The 21,182-nt window shown below is 33.7% G+C and overlaps 1 protein-coding gene across 1 annotated transcript; it reads left to right on the top strand.

Annotated features, from left to right (window-relative positions):
• The first annotated feature begins 1,427 nt into the window (after positions 1-1,427).
• On the top strand, positions 1,428-20,265 carry LOC128987266 (circadian clock-controlled protein daywake-like). The gene is made up of 6 exons (XM_054408023.1): positions 1,428-1,512; positions 2,381-2,461; positions 7,794-7,944; positions 14,749-14,891; positions 17,396-17,545; positions 19,992-20,265. The coding sequence occupies exons 1-6, from the start codon at positions 1,452-1,454 to the stop codon at positions 20,144-20,146; spliced, it is 741 nt and encodes a 246-aa protein (XP_054263998.1). The 5' UTR covers positions 1,428-1,451; the 3' UTR covers positions 20,147-20,265.
• Positions 20,266-21,182: the final 917 nt, after the last annotated feature.

Below are 21,182 nucleotides of genomic sequence, written 5' to 3'. Positions count from 1 at the left end.
CCACTAGATAGACAGTAGCTGCTTTGCAATTCTAACGATTTTACAGTCTTGATCATCTTTTAATAGTACAGTGTGAAAACAACTGTTAAAAATAGCTTACTGTTTTGGTTTACAAGTTTTGGCTCTAAGAAAGGTGATTGTATAGATGATATATGTTTTAAGAGTATTTTATTTTTAAAATTAAAAATAAAATAAAACTACAATAGAGGAAGGTATTATTCAATTTATTTGCCGAATAAACGACTTATGGTCTGCAGAAAGGTTCATTTTAAGGTTTATTAAACAAAATATTATCTACAGTATCTCATCAATATTTAATTTAAATTGTAATTTAATCATGGGTTGAAACTATAAAGGCTCCAAATAAAACAGGCTTACAACTTTGACTTAAACTAAACATTACTAGCACCCCTACCACAGCAAACCTGTTTACATTGTGATTTTCCATTTGCCTGTTTATTTTCATTAAAATATCTCCTTACAAGTTTAGCACATATTAACACATCATTAGGTGTAACTTAATGAGTACAGTAAGGGCAATACAATGTTATTCAAAGTGAAATGACATACGGCAAGTATGAATAAATATATAGGTACCTATCCCAAATTTTACCAAAATATTTAAATATGTACATAAACTAAACAACTACAAAAGCTAAACTCCATAAAAATGACATGGGAATTTTAAAAGTACAGTTTTAAAAATGTAATCTGTAATCACTAAGCGCACAACAACACTTCAATATACCACACTAAATTATTATTTTTTTATCTTTACAAGTGGTTAAGAAAGAAAATCTATAATTGAATTTTTGAGTGATTAAAAATTGGTAAACTCAATTTTAACTCAGCAAAACCCCGTCCCCATAGTCCTGACGAGATGGTTCGTGAACTCGTGTGCATAGACGCAATCTTACATGGTAAGAATTTCATCAAAAGCCAGTCCATTTTGGCTTGAGTTATCTGCTAACAAACACATACACACACTGGAGGGATGTTGTTTTTTTACATCTGGGGATACCAAAACGGAAAAGTAAATCGGACTTGGATCCAGGCATTAGTATTCTCACGAGACCAACGGTAATAGCTAACTTATTTCCCTATATCGAAATTCGGTGAAAACCAGTAAGATATTTTCATTATGATTTCCTAAGCTCATTAATCAAACACACTTTGATGTAAAGATCAACACTGTAACGTACGGTCTTTTGTGGTATTATTGTGATTTAAATACAACTATCTATAACGAAAGAAAAAAAAACTTAAATATGTATAAATGAAACATCTACCCCTAATCGTTCGGCACCCGACTTATCCTCCACCACTGCCCAATATCCCGTCTTCAGCAGCTGGTGGATCAGCTGTTTGGGGGGGAGGGGAGAGGGAAGGTAGGTCAGTTATAAGAGCTGTCAAGGTGAATCCTGGCCAGAATCACTTGCACTTTCATCAGGATGTGGTTCTGTTTGTATGTCCTAGCGTTAGCGGCCGTCGCGGTCGCTGAGATACCATCAGGTAAACACAGTGTTAATTATTGTAATTTGTTGTGGAACAATGTAACGGAAGCATTGAAAAATAAAATTTGATACACATGACATTGATTTAACGAAATCAGCTTTTACCTACTTGAATTTGCTTGCTACCAACCTTTAATGAATTTTAAAATGTTTAGTTTATAATAATGTAAACCTAACAGTAATTAATTGTATTCCAAAACCAATGAAAATGTAAAGTGAAAAATTTGATCCTTTATTTGGGATAATTTTGGTGTTGGTGAGTTAAAGATATTTAAGAGATCGTTTTTTACTAATCGTAATCCCAGATAACTGATGTCCGCAATGAGCCATAAAACTTTCGAAAATGATTGGCTTGGATGTTTTTGTAAACATATTAAAATTACATGAAATTAGGTAATTCTACTAAACTGAAACCAACACAATTATTCAACTCGTATTATTGTTATTATAATGTGCCTCAAATACATAAACTGTACTCCAATTGGTTTAAATTAAAAAATTTTAAGTCATTTATGAGTTTAATATTGAATAATAAAAATAAAAATTCATCTATTAAAAAACCACGCATAAGATTTTCCCCTTACATTAATAGTAATTAAAAACAGTTGTTAATATTTAATAATTTTATCGTGATTAAAACAACTTGGGTTATTTTACGTAACAATGAAATAACGTAAACGGAATGAAATGATAGAATATACGAGAGTAAACCTAGGTGTGACAGTAGAAAAACTACACTGGCAAGATGTATACAGTAATATTGTTAAAGAAAATAATATTATTGTGACCTATGAAAATATCTGTGGAAAGAATGTCACTAGAATAACCAAACATATTGCTTACTGATAATTTGTTTGTTGTTCCAGCACCATGCAAAATCAAGGCTGAGGATTTCGACCAATGTCTACTAAACGCCTTCAGGCAAAACATCCCCAAGTTGAGCAAATGTGAGTTAAAAATAGCCCAAGCCTTGTTTGTATTCTTTCAAATGTTGCACAGTTTGTTAATATTTGGTGAAATTACTTTGGTCTCTCAACGGTTCTTAGATTATATTAGGGATAGTCTTGCATATCCTTACATTGAAGAAAACCTTAGCTTACTGTAAATAAATACCATAGATCACAAACCTTTTATTTGAGAAAAAAAAAAAAAAAACATAGTAGAATATAAGACGAAAGGAAATCTATAATACTATAAATTTGTCCTGAGAATACTCGTGTTATATTGTTATGAGCTATACGATCAAGGATTTGAGGAAATTGCAAAAAACTTGTTTAACTTAACGTGTAAAACTAAGTACCGAAGAAAGAAAGATTCATAAGTATGTAAATACACAAAGAATATATTTATACCAAATGCAACCTACACCTTTTTTCCTGCAAACTAAAACCTTTTTTATTGCATATGATCATGGACGTGTTTGTATGATTAATGTTGACTAAAAGAAAACTATATTAAACGACCAACTTAAACTTCAGAAAACTATTTTAAACTTATGTATATTAAGTATTTAAAAATCCTTATGTATAATACGTGAAGGTGATTTCTACGAAACACTACTCCTCCGATAATAATGGACGGATTTTTACAAACGTTGTGTCAAAAGTAAGAGATTTTTGTGTAGACAACCCCTTTCACCAATTCCTGTAATAAAAGTCCTCGGGCTTTGCCTCTCAAGCCATCAAAACCCTAATGTATTTCTTATGATGAAAAGATTATGTTTACTTAAACAGACGAATAATTTGTATTAGTTACAGATGTTCATAGTAAACACATGATACACACAAGATTGTTCGTTTTCAGAGTGAGTTTGTTTTTATTAATTTCTATAACTGAACTGGAGTGATTGATACATTATCTCTAGTTGACTCTTTTAAGTCATCAGAAATTATGACTCTTATTCGTTTTGAAATAACGCTTTTAATAAGTTGCAATTGCTCAAATTCGAGCAACAGTTGCACTAGTATGTCCAGAATATTTGAAAATATATTATAGGAAATCTATTCTTATTCCTCATTCTTGTTAGATGAAAATTAAGCTGTAAAAGAGACCCTACATTTTGCAAAACTGTTTACCTCGGCTTATCAAAACTGATTGGCATTGAGGCGCTTTTAAGATTATGCAGATTAGCTCAGTTTACAGCCTGACAGCCGAGTTTGCATAAATCTAGTAGCATTATCCAGCTGGAAACAGAAGCTATAACTACTTTGTGGCCTCTGTACTATCTATACAACATGGAACGGTGTAGAATATCTATTGTCTTAACATTGTAGAACGGTAGTTAATGGAAATTACCATGTAGGCCTACTAATAGATGTGTATCGCCTTACAAGAGGGTTTAAAAATATAACTACGAGCTTAGAAGTAAACATGTCGTATGTTATAAATGTTAAAATTAATGAGAGTAACTTTAATTAATAGACGACTTAGTTTGTAATTAAATATAAATGTATGACATATTGTAAGGGTAGTCATCCTCTCTATAACAACTATTATTTGCACCTTTGTGAAAATTTACATCTTGGAGATATTTACTAGTATGATATTTTAGTAACAAACAACACTTTACCCTCCTTTACAAATGAAAATGAAAATACACTGTTTGTTTTGCAAAAATACGTTTTTTTTATTGTTTTATTATAAGATAGTAAATTAATGTATCTTTAGATATCGTACAGACTTTTTACTTTCAATGGGTTTCCGACTTAAATTTATATAACCATACTATTATAAAGTTTTGTTTTATCGAGGCGATATAATAATCTTAGTAACAAAGTATTTATCCAAACATAGGATTTTCCTATATTTTAATTAAGTTTAAACTAGGTGAAACATTTCGACCACTAACTAAATAAGTTAATCAAAATATATAATCAACGATACTAAAATTATTCATTTCACTTCAAAGACTTCCTAATATTTAGGATATGTGAATAAAATTATTATGTTCCCATCTTTCCCAATTTTTTTTTAGCATCAGTGCATTTGACTAAACCATTTTCAATGTTTCGATGGTTATTTAAATTTTATATTAAATTGTCATCTAAATTGTTTTTCAACACTGCACTCAACATACTGTTATCATTATGCAAACTTTCCAAGCCCTTATACGAATCTGACCCTATTATCATGAATTTAGCCGTTCCAATTTACCATCTGACCTATAAAAGCCCATTACAGGTTTGCTGCCAATTGAAACGACAGTGATTTGATTGAATCGTTTCGCAGATTTCGCAAGAAAAATGGAGTCAATGTGACTTTTGATAAGTTAACAGACACCGGTTCCCTAGCAAGGATAACTAGTTGATTATGCTTTTGGTTCGACCAGATGTTAGGCAAGATTATAGTGTTTTGGTTGCGACATCTCTGGATGTCTCAGACAGTGTTGCCAGAGTTTAGGAGGAAGATCAATGGAACATTTGAAATTGAAACCATTGACCTTGATTCATCTGGACGGACTTCAGATTCTAATGTAAATCTCAAGCCTAAATTGATGCGATTCTAATCCAGTAACGTTTGAGTGCTCTGACATCCTCTAAATTTGTGTATTTTATTTGAGGAAAAGAGTACGTTTTACTTCTCATTAAGCTTACGAGTGGATCATTATTTTATTGACCATGTTTATTTGAAAGTTTGTAAAACCACAAAAAAAACGAGTAATAAAAATCAACGCTCACTCTACTCTCAAAATAATAGCTTGAAATTAGCCGATCTATTAGGATGATCCTTCTAAGGTGCATGTTTAATATATTGTAAAGACCATATCACTGTTATCGTAATTGTTTAACTAAGTTATTAGCGAATTTCCCTATAGGGAAGTAGCTATTACCGTAGGTCTCATGGTAAGACTTAGGCCCGGGACCGATTTACTTTTTCATTTTAATGTCCCCAGAGGCCAAAAACACCATTCGTTCAAATTTTTATATATGTATATATATATATATAGATATATATATATAGATTTATATATATATGTGTCCGTGAACACGATAACTTGAGTAATTTTTATCCGATTTTGATGAAATTTGGTTTGAAGGTGTAAGGCGGGATAAACTTGAATGAGTTCGCGATCCAGCATGATCGGACTATGGGAACAGGGTTTTATGGGGGGTTTTATGGGGTAAAAATTGGTTTTTCTCACTTCTTACCCTCAAAACACAAAATTTCCCAATTTTTCTCTAAACCTTCTTAAAGAGCTTAAAAAAACAAACAATTCAGTATATCAAAGTGTTTTTGTACGGTTATTGGTTACGGAGAAAACTAAAAAAATGGTAAATTTAAAATTCCCATGTTATTCTTATGGAGAATATTGTAAAATGTTGTAGTTTGCTTGTTTATGGATATATTTTGATCAAACTTGGCAAATTCATTTATTTTATAGTAAGCTATAAATATTTTACTAAAAACACACTACTTTATTAGTTTCCTTGTTGCAGCAAACCTAGGTACTCGTTAAACCTAATGTTATTAAAATAGATCAATTGAAAATCAATTCGGCCAAATGGAAATTCGCTTAGACGGCAGGTTTGCTGCGGCGGGGGTATATATATATATGTTACAGCGGAATGAATTAGGCTACTCATATAATAATCAAAATATTTGAATGTACTATCTTTATCTAAATATTGTTATCAACATGTATATGTTTGAACAAGCAAAATAGTTACTATAGTTCGGCCGCTTAGAAAACGACCTGCGCGCTAATGCTAAACCAATGCTGGAGGAGGTCGCTTTCTAAGCGGCCGAACTATAGATCAGTTTCTGACCACAAATATTAACCATGAAAATGATAGTCTTATCGTATAAATTGAATCATAGGAGGCCTAAACGAAAATCATATTTGTAACAAAGTACAGTTTAAGGAGAACTAGTGGTCGTCCTGTGGTCGAAACTCGACCAAAAATAATTAATGTACAGACTTCTCTATTTTCTCCACACACTGTAAATAAAACATGTGATTGGGATTTCTTCCATTTGTTTTGATTTTCTGTTTACATTTGGTTGTTATTTCGTCACCATCATGGCAACCCAGTTGTTCCATGTAAATTTTTTGAAGTTTTCAAATTAGTTTTTTGTGCTTATTTTTTAGCCTACTTTAATTTATAAAGGGATTCTGCACATCTACAGGCAAATATCTTTCTAACAGTATGCATAGATTTCCCCTGCGATGCACACGAGCTGAGAAAAAGGGTTTTAAAGAAACATGCTTGCCTATTAATATATAGATAGATAGATAAGATACTATCTCACATCTGGCAACACTGTAGGGGGGTACGTTTCCCGCCATATAACGATGTGCTCTGGTTGCCGCCAAGTTGCTAATGGTTTATGTTAAAGTGTTCATGGTTAACACACATTGTTATCTGATCTTGGTACGCTTACATAGATATGGTGATGTAAGCGTAGACGTAACAATGTAGATTACGAAACTGATTAAACATCAAATTTATAGAACTCGCAGTTAGGGTGAATATTTTACCGTTACTGTATCCATGGTTTAACAGTATACTTTGGTCTTAGTTCAGTTGACAAAACATAGTTCTAAATGTCTGTAGTTTTATGTCTAGACAATACAAGTTCCACTCTACAACTCGCTCAAGAATGTTAATATCTGGGCTTGGTAATCCCAAGTTTTGAGCGTTGTCAGCAACTCGACCATAACAGAATGTCTCTTTTGCCACTTTTGCTGTATGTCAACCACTATTATCCAGGCTAAGAAATAATTTAGATAAATGTAAATGCAATTAATAGAAAGATGTTTCATTCCAGGCGAAAGTTCACATTATGTATAATAATTTTATAGGATTTTAAAATGCAAAGTTAACTCCTTTTGCTTATATTGAATTATTATTTTTCATTTTACTATTTGTCTTTTCTGAATAATAAAGTTTATTTAGTTGTCACTTCTACAGTCAACACGTACAGATTAGGGTAATCCTCACAATGGTGTCCGTGTCTGTTGGTAGCGTCGTCAGATAATTTTCTAACGGTTTGGTTAAGCCAGCGAATGACTACAACACTGCATAGGGGAAACACGCCAATGTGGTTACATATTCCACAATTTTAACTGCTGATTAAGCTACTGGTTGTTATTCATCTTCCAGTGGGTTTATAAACGGAGCTTTCACGCTTCAAACTTCCTACTTATATCTATTTATTTCACAGCCACAAAAATGTTCACGAATAAACGTCGACAAATTCTCCACATAGCCTACATGACGAAGATCAAATACATGCCTGTCACCACACCCAAGTTATATGTTGAATGTTATGTTCCAGCTGGCATCAAGGAGTTGAACATGCCTCCTCTGGACCCCTTCTACGTCCCTCAGGTCCTCATCACATACAATGGCAGTGAGATTACAGCCAAGTCTCTAGTCAGGAACAGCTTCACACACGGCCTCAGGAATGTCCAGATCCTTGATATCAGGTGATTATGGGAGGAGACGGTGGATTGATCATACTTGATCCAAAGCAAAGTCAATATACGTCTTGAGGCAATGGGTTTACAGCACACTTTCTTAATATAAAACTGAATGCACTTTTGCAGGGAAAATCCATTTGCACGTAAGATATAAGTGAATCTGAAACTCTTTTTACCTTCTACTGAAATGCTGTTTAAACTTCGGATGCATTCTTAAACGTATTTGTCAAACTGTAGTTTTCGAGACCATAATCTTTTTTTTAATCAGCCTGCAAGATCTTACTTCATTAAGTTCCATCGTGGAATAATTTGTTTTACCAAATTAATAGCTAAATTTCAGTTCTTAAGTTAAAGGTGATGGTTGCCGGTCCAGTCTGCAAAAGACTACTGCGATACTAGGCTGCGATACGGCGTGACGTTTAGATAACTGGTACCATCTTCTACTGAGGTAAAAACATATTTCGATTTATGTATTTATCTATGTCCCGTAATATTTTTGTTTGGGGTTTTATCTGAAATCGGTCCTTTTCTACCATCGATGACTATTTTTTATTTAAATTTGAAACTAACAGATTTTGATGTAATAGCATATTCAACAAGTCCCTTATTTTATTGTTTTCATGGATAGAGCTTATGGAGGAGACCTTGGCATCACTGTTCACACAATTGAGCGCCTTGGGTTCATTCAAGACGTAGGTGATTCCTGAAATCGTCGATACTCTTGATGACTACAAGCAACAATTTTGAGACATTAAGTTGAAACATAAGAGCTGTACTAGCTATTGGGTCCTTCTTGGTAAACAATAAATCAATGGCGTGTTAGTGTTTACCTTATAAGGTTAAACAGGTGAGCATTAGCCTGACAATCATACTTATTTTGTTTATCTTGAGTGGTTTAAAAGAGCTATCAATGTGTTTATGTTTTGTTTATTCATCATAAATGTTTGAAGACTTGCCCATCATGACGGAGCGTTTTCCTAATTCGCCGGTTACCACTTATCTTGATCGTGATAGGTAATTGACGTGCGTTGTTTATCTCCAGATGGCCTTGAACAGTCAACACGATATCGTGATTACTAACAACGATTAACAAGCAATAAGTGACAAGGGTTTGCTTCCTCCTTTTTATACATAATATAACTGTCAAAAGATTAAATCATTCTTTAAAAATAAAACAAACCTAAAATTTCAAAAGTCAAGGTAAGAATATGTCCTTCAAGAGGAAAATAAAATAGTAACTTCGTTTAATAAAGAATAACTAACTACATTCCAAAACCGGCGTCGTGATTACCAAACACAATTGGCAATGAGTTGCATAAACAAGTGACGAGGACAAGTCATCATAAACTGGTGATAGATAGCTGGTGATGAACTCTTGCTTGAGTGTCCTGTCGCATAGCAAAACATCGGTGGATAAATGACACTTAAAACTTTTTATAATTAATAAGATTTAAAAAATATAATTGTTAACAATGTAAAGAGTATTTCAAGGAAATACTTCAATTTAGAATCTATATAATATTCAGTTCAAACGACTACAGTAACAACAATTGAGTTTGTTTAGACAAATTTAGACAGAAGTTTGTTAAATGCATCCTTAGACTTAAAATGGAATGCGATTGCTTGAATAAGTTGAAACAACTCAAAGATAAACTAAATATTATCTCCTTTATAAAGTATGTATTGAGTTCTTCATTACAATAATCCAACATGACATACTTGGCATCGCAAATAATAATAAATACACCAACTACACCCACAGAACTACAACCAACACCTCATAGACTACCTCGAACACATTACTTGTGTTTAAATAGCATTTTGGGTTTGTGGTAAAACATTAGTTTTTTTTCTTTACATTGATTTCAAAACATTTTTCCGTTCTTGGATACAATGAGTTAAAACATAAACATTGGTTTGAGTTGAGTTAAAACATAAACGAGTAGATTTTGTTCACCTTTCATCAAACATGTACGAGTTGCATTTCAATTAATACGAAATATAACAGAAATAATTTCTTTTACAAGATATAAAAGTTGATTACTTAAAATATTACTTTACTTCATGAATGGACTGAAATATAAATACAAAACACAAAAATAGTGAACCACACATTGTTAGACGTGCTGCTCTTCCTCAAGGACTCTTACACAATTCCCCCTCTCACTCTTACTCACTCTCTCACTCTCTATCCCTCTCATCACTGCATCCTCCCCTCTCACTCCCACACTTCCATATGCTAATGTATTTCTGTCCGTGCGATCTTGTTGGGAAATTCTCGCCGGCTATCCTTTGTGTTCCAGGTTATCAACTTATTTTACGGTCTAATTAAAATTTATCTGATTTTACGTAACAGTGGAAATAAACAGCGCTTCATTAAAAAATGTTTACAATTATAAATTATTTGGGTGCTATATTTAGTTTATATTCAACAAATAAAGTTAAACTTATCCATAACATATTTAAATTATTGAAATATACTATAGACCACTTGGTCTATGGAAATATTTTGTTGCGAAATATGTAATAAATATTATTGGATTAATGTCACAGAAAGAAATAAGTCAAAAAAAAATGTTATATTGAGTAAAAATACGAATATTACTATGTTAATTTTTGCATGCATTCTATTATTTGACTTTTAAAAACCACCTTAAAGACGTCCTAAGGAGTTAAGAATGTGCTCAGCTAGTGTTACAGTGCGTGACGAAGATAATAATATGAAGACAAATATGAATTCACAACTTAAAACCTTACATTATTATGAGTCAGTAACATTATCATGAGTTATTTGGTACAGATTATATCAGGAAACTATTAGTTTCCATTAAGCCTAGCAGTAGATTGTTATTCTTGAAATAATGTAATCAGTATGTAATCAGTATGTAATCAGTAATGTAATCAGTAACATTATCATGAGTTTTTTGGTACAGATTATATCAGGAAACTATTAGTTTCCAATAAGCCTAGCAGTAGTTTGTTATTCTTGAAAAAATTTAAGAGAACGTGAAATCATATTAACTATATTTGTGCTGGTGTTGACAACAAAATACCTAGACTATTTTGTCACTAACAAGTAGGTTATTCCTCTATCCATCAATTGTTATGTAACCCTGGCGTTAATCTTAGCCATTAATTCTACTAAATAATTTCGTACGGTCTAATACTATATTCCATTATTTAAATTTTGTCCTTAAAAAATAATTACTGTTTTTGTAAAGAAAATTACATTGTTACTTGATCAAGCATACTTTCAAAAATGACCTGTCATCATAAGAAAGAAATAAATAGGTTAAGTCATTCACAGCGTATGAAAAATGTAAGGGTAAAAACATTGCTTACGTCTTTATTAAAGTTTTTTTTTATCATCCTTAATAATTAAATGTCATGTAAAATGCAGACGATTTCAATGCAAAATAACTATTTTCAGACAATGTTAATAAAGAATTACGTGTGTAATAATCAGTTTAGCACTTAACGAGGGCAACAATACCTGACGCCGGTGTTTATGTGATTGACCCTGTATGATAGACATCCTTGTACCGAGTCTTGGCACGGGATGAAGGACTATGTTAATGTTGACATTGGATTGGTACAGTTCCCCAATACATAATACACCTGAAGCATTGCTGTACGGCGACACTCTTCAAAATTAAAATTAACTTCATCTAACTATCACCCACAAATTCAACAAATGTGGCTAAATATTGTAAAGTTATTGGTATATTTAATAGATTTAATATATTCTTCTTTTGGGCACAAAACTGTACACTAGCTAAGAAGTAGCTGTTAGCATATACTATCGTCAGTCAACATATTTTCTTTATCTTAAAGTTATACTCATGCCACAAGAATAATTGAATTGAGACATTTTACAGTATGGTTACATATATTACCTACTAGTACCTGGGGACCGAGCTTTGCTCGGGGAAAATCATTAGTTCACTCTGAAAGCACCTTAGTATTGGAGATGCATAAATCCATTCCCAAACTCCACACGGCTCGCCTTCACCACCATTTCCTACGTCATGGACCTGTTTCCCTCCATTCCCATTGCATTTAAAGATTGCAAATACCTTAATCTAATCGTCATAAACAGTTCCCACACTCCGGACTACTCGCCTTGACTACTTCCTTCACCACTTCCTACGTCGCGGACCTGTTTCCCTCCCTTTCCATAGCATTTTAGGATTGCAAATAATTTAATCTAATCATCATAAACAATTCCCACACTCCGGACTACTCGCCTTGACTACTTCCTTCACCACTTCCTACGTCGCGGACCTGTTTCCCTCCCTTCCCATTGCATTTTAGGATTGCAAATACCTTAATCTAATCGCCATAAACAGTTCTCACACTCCGGACAGCTCGCCTTGACTACTTCCTTCACCACTTCCTACGTCGCGGACCTGTTTCCCTCCCTTCCCATAACATTTTAGGATTGCCCATACCCTTATCTAATCGTCATAAACAGTTCCCACACCCAGGACAGCTCGCCTTGACTACTTCCTTCACCACTTCCGATGTCGCGGACCTGTTTTCCTTCCTTTCCATAGCATTTTAAGATTGCGGACACCTTAATCTAATCGTCATAAAAAGTTCCCACACTACGGACTACTCGCCTTGACTACTTCCTTCACCACTTCCTACGTCGCGGACCTGTTTTCCTTCCTTCCCATAGCATTTTAGGATTGCAGATACCCTAATCTTATCGTCATAAACATTCCCCACACTCCGGACTGATCGCCTTCACTACTTCCTTCATCACTTCCTACGTCACGGACCTGTTTCCCTCTATTCCCATAGCATTTTATGATTGCCTTTGTTACTTCCTTCACCACTTCCTACGTCGCGGATCTGTTTCCCTCCCTTCCCATAGCATTTTAGGATTGCCCATACCCTTATCTAATCGTCATAAACAGTTCCCACACTCCGGACAGCTCGCCTTGACTACTTCCTTCACCACTTCCTACGTCGCGGACCTGTTTCCCTCCCTTCCCATAGCATTTTAGGATTGCCCATATCCTTATCTAATCGTCATAAACAGTTCCCACATTCCGGACAGCTCGCCTTGACTACTTCCTTCACCACTTCCGACGTCGCGGACCTGTTTCCCTCCCTTCCCGTAGCATTTTAGGATTGCCCATACCCTTATCTAATCGTCATAAACAGTTCCCACACTCCGGACAGCTCGCCTTGACTACTTCCTTCACCACTTCCTACGTCGCGGACCTGTTTTCCTTCCTTCCCATAGCATTTTAGGATTGCAGATACCTTAATCTAATCGTCATAAACAGTTCCCACAATCCGGACTACTCGCCTTGACTACTTCCTTCACCACTTCCTACGTCGCGGACCTGTTTTCCTTCCTTCCCATAGCATTTTAGGATTGCAGATACCCTAATCTTATCGCCATAAACATTCCCCACACTCCGGACTGCTCGCCTTCACTACTTCCTTCATCACTCCCTACGTCACGGACCTGTTTCCCTCTATTCCCATAGCATTTTATGATTGCCTTTATTACTTCCTTCACCACTTCCTATGTCGCGGACCTGTTTCCTTCCCTTCCCATAGCATTTTAGGATTGCAGATACCTTAATCTAATCTAATCGTCATAAACAGATCCCAGACTTCGCACTGCTGCCCTTGACTACAATCATAGATGAAACCATAGACTATAAAACATACTCCCTACAATGTATCGAGTAATCTTCAGTATAATCTTTGCTAAATATTATGCTAATTATTAAGTGCTGTTTTCCTTTTGTACTGTATTTGTAATTTGCTAGTATACTGTGGGTAGTTGGCTTACTATGAACACATGCTACAACTTCAAGTCTTTTGTTTACTTTATCCTTGTTATTTAATTCATCCAACATGGTTACCTAGCAACCCATAAGACTAATGTTAAAAAAATGTGATTTTCAGTTTCATTTTTCTACGTAATTAGATTTTTGTTGGCAGTTCTAACTGCATGAAACTCGTTTTTAGGCCAAAAATAAACTATTTACAAGATTTGAAGAAAATCATCGGAGCCGTTTTCGAGATCTTTCTGCAAGCAAGCAAGCAAGCAAGCAAGCATACAAGCAAACATTGCTCGTATTAGAGTATAGTATAATGTTGGCTTACTATGAACACATGCTACAACTTCAAGTCTTTTGTTTACTTTATCCTTGTTATTTAATTCATCCAACATGGTTACCTAGCAACCCATAAGACTAATGTTAAAAAAATGTGATTTTCAGTTTCATTTTTCTACGTAATTAGATTTTTGTTGGCAGTTCTAACTGCATGAAACTCGTTTTTAGGCCAAAAATAAACTATTTACAAGATTTGAAGAAAATCATCGGAGCCGTTTTCGAGATCTTTCTGCAAGCAAGCAAGCAAGCAAGCAAGCAAGCAAGCAAGCAAGCAAACATTGCTCGTATTAGAGTATAGTATAATGTTGGCTTACTATGAACACATGCTACAACTTCAAGTCTTTTGTTTACTTTATCCTTGTTATTTAATTCATCCAACATGGTTACCTAGCAACCCATAAGACTAATGTTAAAAAAATGTGATTTTCAGTTTCATTTTTCTACGTAATTAGATTTTTGTTGGCAGTTCTAACTGCATGAAACTCGTTTTTAGGCCAAAAATAAACTATTTACAAGATTTGAAGAAAATCATCGGAGCCGTTTTCGAGATCTTTCTGCAAGCAAGCAAGCAAGCAAGCAAGCAAGCAAGCATACAAGCAAACATTGCTCGTATTAGAGTATAGGATAAAGGTTTAAAATACAACTAACAATTTCTTTGTTTTCTCAGAACCAACCTGGATAACCCAGAGAAGCAAGTAATCGAGGGAGATATATTCCTGCCTAAGGTTCTCGTAGAGGGAACCTACAAGACTGAGGGTAACTTAGGAAACTTCCCAGTCAACGGCAAGGGTGTCTACAACATCAGCATGAGTACGTACTTTAATTATTATTACGTGTACTATTGGATATCATACGAGGGGAATGTCAAAACATCCTTACGGTTTTCTATAATGTTGCTTGTCAGTTTCTTGCTTTATATCCAATACCTATTATGCCCTTACCTACCTACCTATTATGCCTATGATTATTATTACCTATTATGCTATGATACCTGCCAGAGGTTCTATATTATAGCATTGTATAAACGTATCCATTGTTATAACATATCTACAAAGTGTAGATTTTATTTTACGGTTTGAGTTAAAATAGATGCAAAAATATTTATTTAAAGTAGGGTGTTAGCGTGAGATGTAATTTGAATTTAGTGTTAGTTTTATTTTCCCTAATTGTATATATTGCATTCATGAAATTAAATTTAGATTTTTCGAATGCACAGTACTGTTTTGCAATAAAAAATTATGTTGTTATTTTTGTGTATAACAATCTGAGATTATGTAAAATGTCCAATATTAACAAAATTTAATCCTTTTGGTCCATAACAGTAATACTTGCATCATATTATTGGTTCATTCATTGATAGCATTATGTGAGTTATTTCGTAGAATGGTGGTCGGATCTATTCAGGAGGAAAGCTCACCAGTATTACGGTATGTACGCTGTGTAAAGCCAATATTAACGCCAACCGCTTAAATTGGCGTGGTACAATGTCACAAGCTCAATACCCTAGTACAAAATAATATTGTGATGGTTGGTGTTTTTCATTCATAAAACAAAAGTAGTGCCACGATGCGGATGAAACAGTGAACACCCTGAAGCTACAACGGGACAACGAATATTGTTATTCAAGTAACTTACTGAACACATTGGCTATAGATACACCACCGTGTAATAGACGTTTCTTTGCCATGTTAAAGACGTGCACGTTGTCCTACATCACGAAACCTATTTCAATAACTGAGCAATCAACAAATTGTGTTTCTTAAAATACCATTTTCTTTCTTATACATAAACCTTTTTAGTGTCAACCATGAAGAGATTCTGGTTGTTAATTTTAGCCTATAATGTATTGTATTCCCGTTAAACATCATAGTGGAGCCAGCCTGAGACTTCGGTCCCCAAGGTCCTTGGTTCAAATCGTGCCAACCACCAACGGATTTAATAAAAAAAAAGAATGATTCAGCAGCCTCTAGGCCTAGCATGCAGTAATGAGAAAACAACCCTGGATTAGTGCCTAGTAAAATAAAATTAACTATCTTACTATGAGCGTATAAGCGAATTATAGATAAATCTGTGTATGCTAAAAAAGGCTAATTCTATGGAACAGCTATAGTCTCTACGCAGATTGGATGTGAGCTTCACTACCGAAATTTAATGTACAGAAAACTATATTTACGTTTGATCCAGTAATTAAACTAAATGTGATTTTAATCCTTACGGCAATTAATTAAGAAAATTCTTAAAATAACCTATATTTAAAAAAAGCTATTGCACAACGTAGAACGGGTGCAATCATTGGTAAAACTCATACTTGTAACAAATACAAACAGAACAAAATAACAAATAAAGCCAAGCGGGTTTTCAGTCGCAATTTCACCCTCCGTCATCTTATAGCCTTCCCATCTCAGGTTTCCTCTTTCTTATCGAAAGGCGGATGAGGTTGTACATAAAGAACGGATTTTATAACGTTAGGATTTACTTTACCTTTAGAGATGGGAGAGAATCAAACCTTAAAAAAATCTTGACAATGGACTTTAAACTTGGACTTATTTTATAAGATCAGTTTATTGCTGTATTTGGATATTGAAATGATTTGTCAATGAAAAGTAAACGATTATTTATTTTATCAACTGAGATTATGTAAAATCCTAAAAAGGAGATAATAGATTTTGAACGTCAGTTAATATGCATTGAAGATTGCGTATTTTCTGTGCTCAGCAGCTATTCAAGAATACTACACCATGCTTCGAACGCGTTCTTAAGCTATGTTTTTTTTTTTTTTGCTATAGTGGAACATAAAAGCAAACAAATAAGAAGTTACAATTAAAAATTAATGATTATACAGTTCATTATTTTGATTATCAATGCAATGACACAATACTGCGTAGTGTTGAATGAAGTGAGATGCCTTGTGTAACTTTCCTCCCATTTATCAACTGTATTTATTGAGAATATTAAAACAACCTATGTTCAAGGACTGGTAGGTTCAAGTTATATAACTTGGACCCACAAGTTCTCGAACGTAGGTTTTTTTTAATATTTTTGATATTTGATATATATTTGATACATTAAGCTACACAATGTTATACATACACTTGAAAAGTTAACTTCCTTAAGCATTCTGATAATTTTCCTGTTGCATTTAGTTTGCAAAAGTGTACCCATCCTATGGTACCAATAACCAGATTCGATCAAAAATATTAATTTAAAAATCTATTAAGGATTTTTACGAAATTAGATGCAATCATAAAATCTGTTCTTTCTCATAGACTAGATCAAAAGTCGTCGTCTATTGTCTAATGGTGGTGTTGTTGCAGCTAACGTGAGTGCCACCATCAAGGTGGAGGGCCACCTCGTCACCTTGAAGGATAAGGTCCACCTCAAGGTACACAAGGTGGGACTGAGCCCCGAGGTTGGAGGTATGAAGATTTACGCGTCCAACCTCATCAATGGCAACAAGGAGCTCAGTAAGTATAAAAAAACACTATGCAAAATAAGTTAATATTGATTTTTAATACCATTAACAACCGATAGCCCATACCCTGTTTTACCTACAGTATTCATAATCAATTCTTACAACATGTCATACAACATTAGTCCAACAGGCAAAAAAGTTTGGGATAACATTTAATTTCCAAACTAAGTGACAATGTACTTCTGTCTCAAACATATTCCTTAAAACTGAAAACACTTCTAGACGTTGATTGGTTATACGGTACTATACACTACACATTTAGACACACGAGGTTTCACAAAGATACACTGGTATAGACCAAGCGGTGATAAGGTTCCGATTCACCGTATGTTATAAATGTGTTTCTTGTAGTTTCCAAAATTAGACTGATTGGACGAATTTGGGTATGGGCTGAATGACACAGTACGCTTTTTGACAATTCGTTATTTTTTTTCAATAATAATTAACTTATTAATGTAATGACTCTTTTTTTCAAACCTATCGGCTTTTCATGTGGATAAACAATTAAAACGGATTTTTTTAAACGGTGTATTGCATGAAATTTACTTTTCAAACACTTTTTTTAAAACTCCGTTTCTTAGACTGTCCGATCTCAATTTTACTACAAATGTTTCCTTGGACTTGATTTGATAACAGTCCACTAGATGTTACAAAACTTAATGACAGGTTGGAGGTAGGTCCTTTCCATACCCCTTGCTTATGCCTTTTAACGTTCTTTAAGGAACAAACTACACTCTTTACTCCATCCCCTATAATGTATAGTCTATTAGTTGATGAAGGAGCAAACCAATTAGGAAACAAACTATAAATCAATTATTACTATTTGTAATACACTTTTAATAGAAGAATAATTGGAAATAAACTGCAAATTGGGTTTACATTCAGGATTTGTGCATGTTTAGTCAGGAAATCATCCAGGAATTCATTCACTCTCCTTTGTGCAGTAAAAAAGTTAAAAACATAAATATTTAACGAGTATATCTTTGCTGTTAACTCCATAGAAATTATGAATTTAAATTTGCTAATAACGTACGTACAGCATTATTATAAGTAGGTCAATTAATTCAAGTAGGTTAATTGGCTACCATATAATTATGGTCCATAGAGATATTACTGTACTGCATTACTGAGCTTTGAATTAGCAATCCATTGCTCATTAGCTAGCTTCTGATATGCTCTCTATGCATTAGGAATGTCATTGCTTGGCTAAGTCAATCACAGCAGGTTTATTTTACCCTCGAGTATTCATAAATATCGTCTTAAAAGGTCAAACGCTACACATTTTAATTATGTAAAACTATTTTTCTCAGTACTATGTTAAACGAAAACGTGTTAATAGCATGTTAAACAAACCTTCTGTTATTTAGGGGTTTCTATTATTTTGATGACCTCTTTTTTAATTTTTTTTTAATGTTCAACTACGCTGGATTAATTCATTATAAACAATAAGAACATTGGTACAATCAAAACTAATTGTAAGTTATTGGAAACCTTACAATTTTCAATGTTAAAGTTTTAAATGAATGGATCAGAGGGGAAACCCTGTAATATGATTAAAGATAATATAGTATACTGGTAATTAAAACTCGAACATACATATCGTTGGGAAACTAACAAAATACATTAAAATACTCGAAACTGGATGAATTTCTTATTATGTACGTAGGTGATATAGCACCTAGTTGTATGAGATAAGAGTTTGAATAATCGTTTTGTATCAAAATAACACTTTTGGGACAGCAGATAAAGTTAGATCCGAGACACAAAATTATCAAAGTTTGTAAAAAATGTGAAAGTGTTTGTAGTCGTGAACAATCTTTTGCGGATTAAAATAAAAACAGGCACCGATCTCTGATGTCAAATTGGGACAGTAACAATACGTATATATACTGTCGAGTGCTACTGGTATTGTGTTTCAAGTGCAGGACTATTGTGTCCAGCAGGGCCTGGGTTTAAACCCCGCCGATTACTTTTACCTCAGTGATAACGTAGTAAGCCAGTGGCGTTTGACCAACAAACCAGCTTCGTGTTCACACATAAGCTGTTGGCTCGGCTATGAAGTGAAAACCTGTCTCTTGGGTGAAAATATCTGTATCTGAATTAGAAGGCTCCTTGTGTGATACGGTTCATATGACACATACACAACAGGGTGGGTATCTTAAGGCGAAGATGAATGAAGGATGAATGGTGAATGCATGAGTTTAGAGCTTTGTTATTACAAACTACACCAGCTTTCAGCTTTATACTAGCAACAAATTTAACGTGGAAATAGAACGGATAAGTATATTTTAATATGTCTCATTGTTGTACTCCTCCGGACATTAAATTAAAAACCTACCAAATGAAAAAAAGTTAAACGAAATTTAATTGTTTGTAATCTGTTGTTGAATGTAATCTAATTGTTTGAGTTGCAATCACATGTTGTTATTTTCTCGCAGGTGAGCTGGCTCTGAACGTGGTCAACCAGTTCTGGAGGATGTTCTACGTGGAGATTTTGCCTTACGCAGAGCAAGGGTTTGACGAGGTGCTGCGAGGAGCGATCAACAAGTACACACTCAACGTTCCTTACGATCAGATGTGGCAAGTGGAGTGATGGAGAGGTCGACGGAGGAAAAAGTACAAATGCAACTGTTAAAGTGAAGATTTTAACTTATAAGAAATGTAACGTGAAAGATGTATTTATGTAATTTTTATAACTAAAATAGGAAATTACACATGAGTTTTATTTAAAATCCTTTATATTGTATGTTTCTAGTCTGTTTCCCTTAGCAGTGTGGAAGATTTTTTAATTTTAGATATTTTTTTTCATGTGTAGCAACACTGATGCTGCAAAGTCAATATCAACCTAGTCCTTAAATCATAAAAACGAATTCCTGTTATTTTTTATTGTTCTCAATTATACCTCTAACTTTATTTTGCCAAAAATAAATAATTAAAAAAATTACAAGCCAGAAAAACAACAATTCGTTTAAAAAAAAACTTTGTAAATTTTAAATAGGCCTACTGTAGAAATTAATATGTCAATATATAAGAGTATAAACTGGTAAAATATGAATTATTAAAGTTATGTCAAATACCGTCACGTAGGATACAAAATGTACATCGGTCATAAACTCTAAACACTGGTGGTGACACTCCGTCAAGAACAGCAACGGGTCAGTTGTCATTCTGGTACAACAAAGCGCTGATAAAATGCAAAACTCAGTCAGTAGCACTCATTAAAGCTTATGAATTTTAAAATGTAAGTTAATTTTATTTAAAAGCTTTTTACAATAAAATATAGAAAGTACTGAGATATCATTTTCTACAACTAATAAAGTAATAAACATTTATTGAACGTCAAAATAAATTTGGTATCAGTTGGTTATGATTTTTTTAAATTTGAAATAAATAAAGAAAACAATTTTAAAAAGTAAGTTAAAAGAGATTGGTGTAATTTATTATTATAGTTTATCTTGGCGATAAATCCTTGTTATATCTAACCAAGAATTAAGATAAAACTAATCGTATAATTAAAACAATCTAACTACTCCATTTGAAGTAATATCTTATAGTATCTAAACAATGGTTGCAACAAAAATGTCATTATAGTCTATAGAATTGCATTGCCATACATTCATTCTTCTTTT

Source organism: Macrosteles quadrilineatus, unplaced genomic scaffold, assembly GCF_028750875.1.
Source record: "Macrosteles quadrilineatus isolate MER2022 unplaced genomic scaffold, UCM_ALF_1.0 Scaffold_2__2_contigs__length_208266976, whole genome shotgun sequence".
Taxonomy (NCBI): domain Eukaryota; kingdom Metazoa; phylum Arthropoda; class Insecta; order Hemiptera; family Cicadellidae; genus Macrosteles; species Macrosteles quadrilineatus.
The sequence above is the reverse complement of the archived record's forward strand: the minus strand, read 5'-3'. Positions and strand labels throughout refer to the sequence as shown.

What these genes read in the sequence shown, in the direction of transcription:
- LOC128987266 (XM_054408023.1), top strand. Translation starts at nt 1,452, where the DNA reads ATGTGGTTCTGTTTGTATGTCCTAGCGTTAGCGGCCGTCGCGGTCGCT. An exon ending in GTCCAGATCCTTGATATCAG is followed by an intron (nt 7,945 to 14,748) that starts GTGATTATGGGA and finishes TTGTTTTCTCAG; the next exon opens with AACCAACCTGGATAACCCAG. An exon ending in TGTCTACAACATCAGCATGA is followed by an intron (nt 14,892 to 17,395) that starts GTACGTACTTTA and finishes GTGTTGTTGCAG; the next exon opens with CTAACGTGAGTGCCACCATC.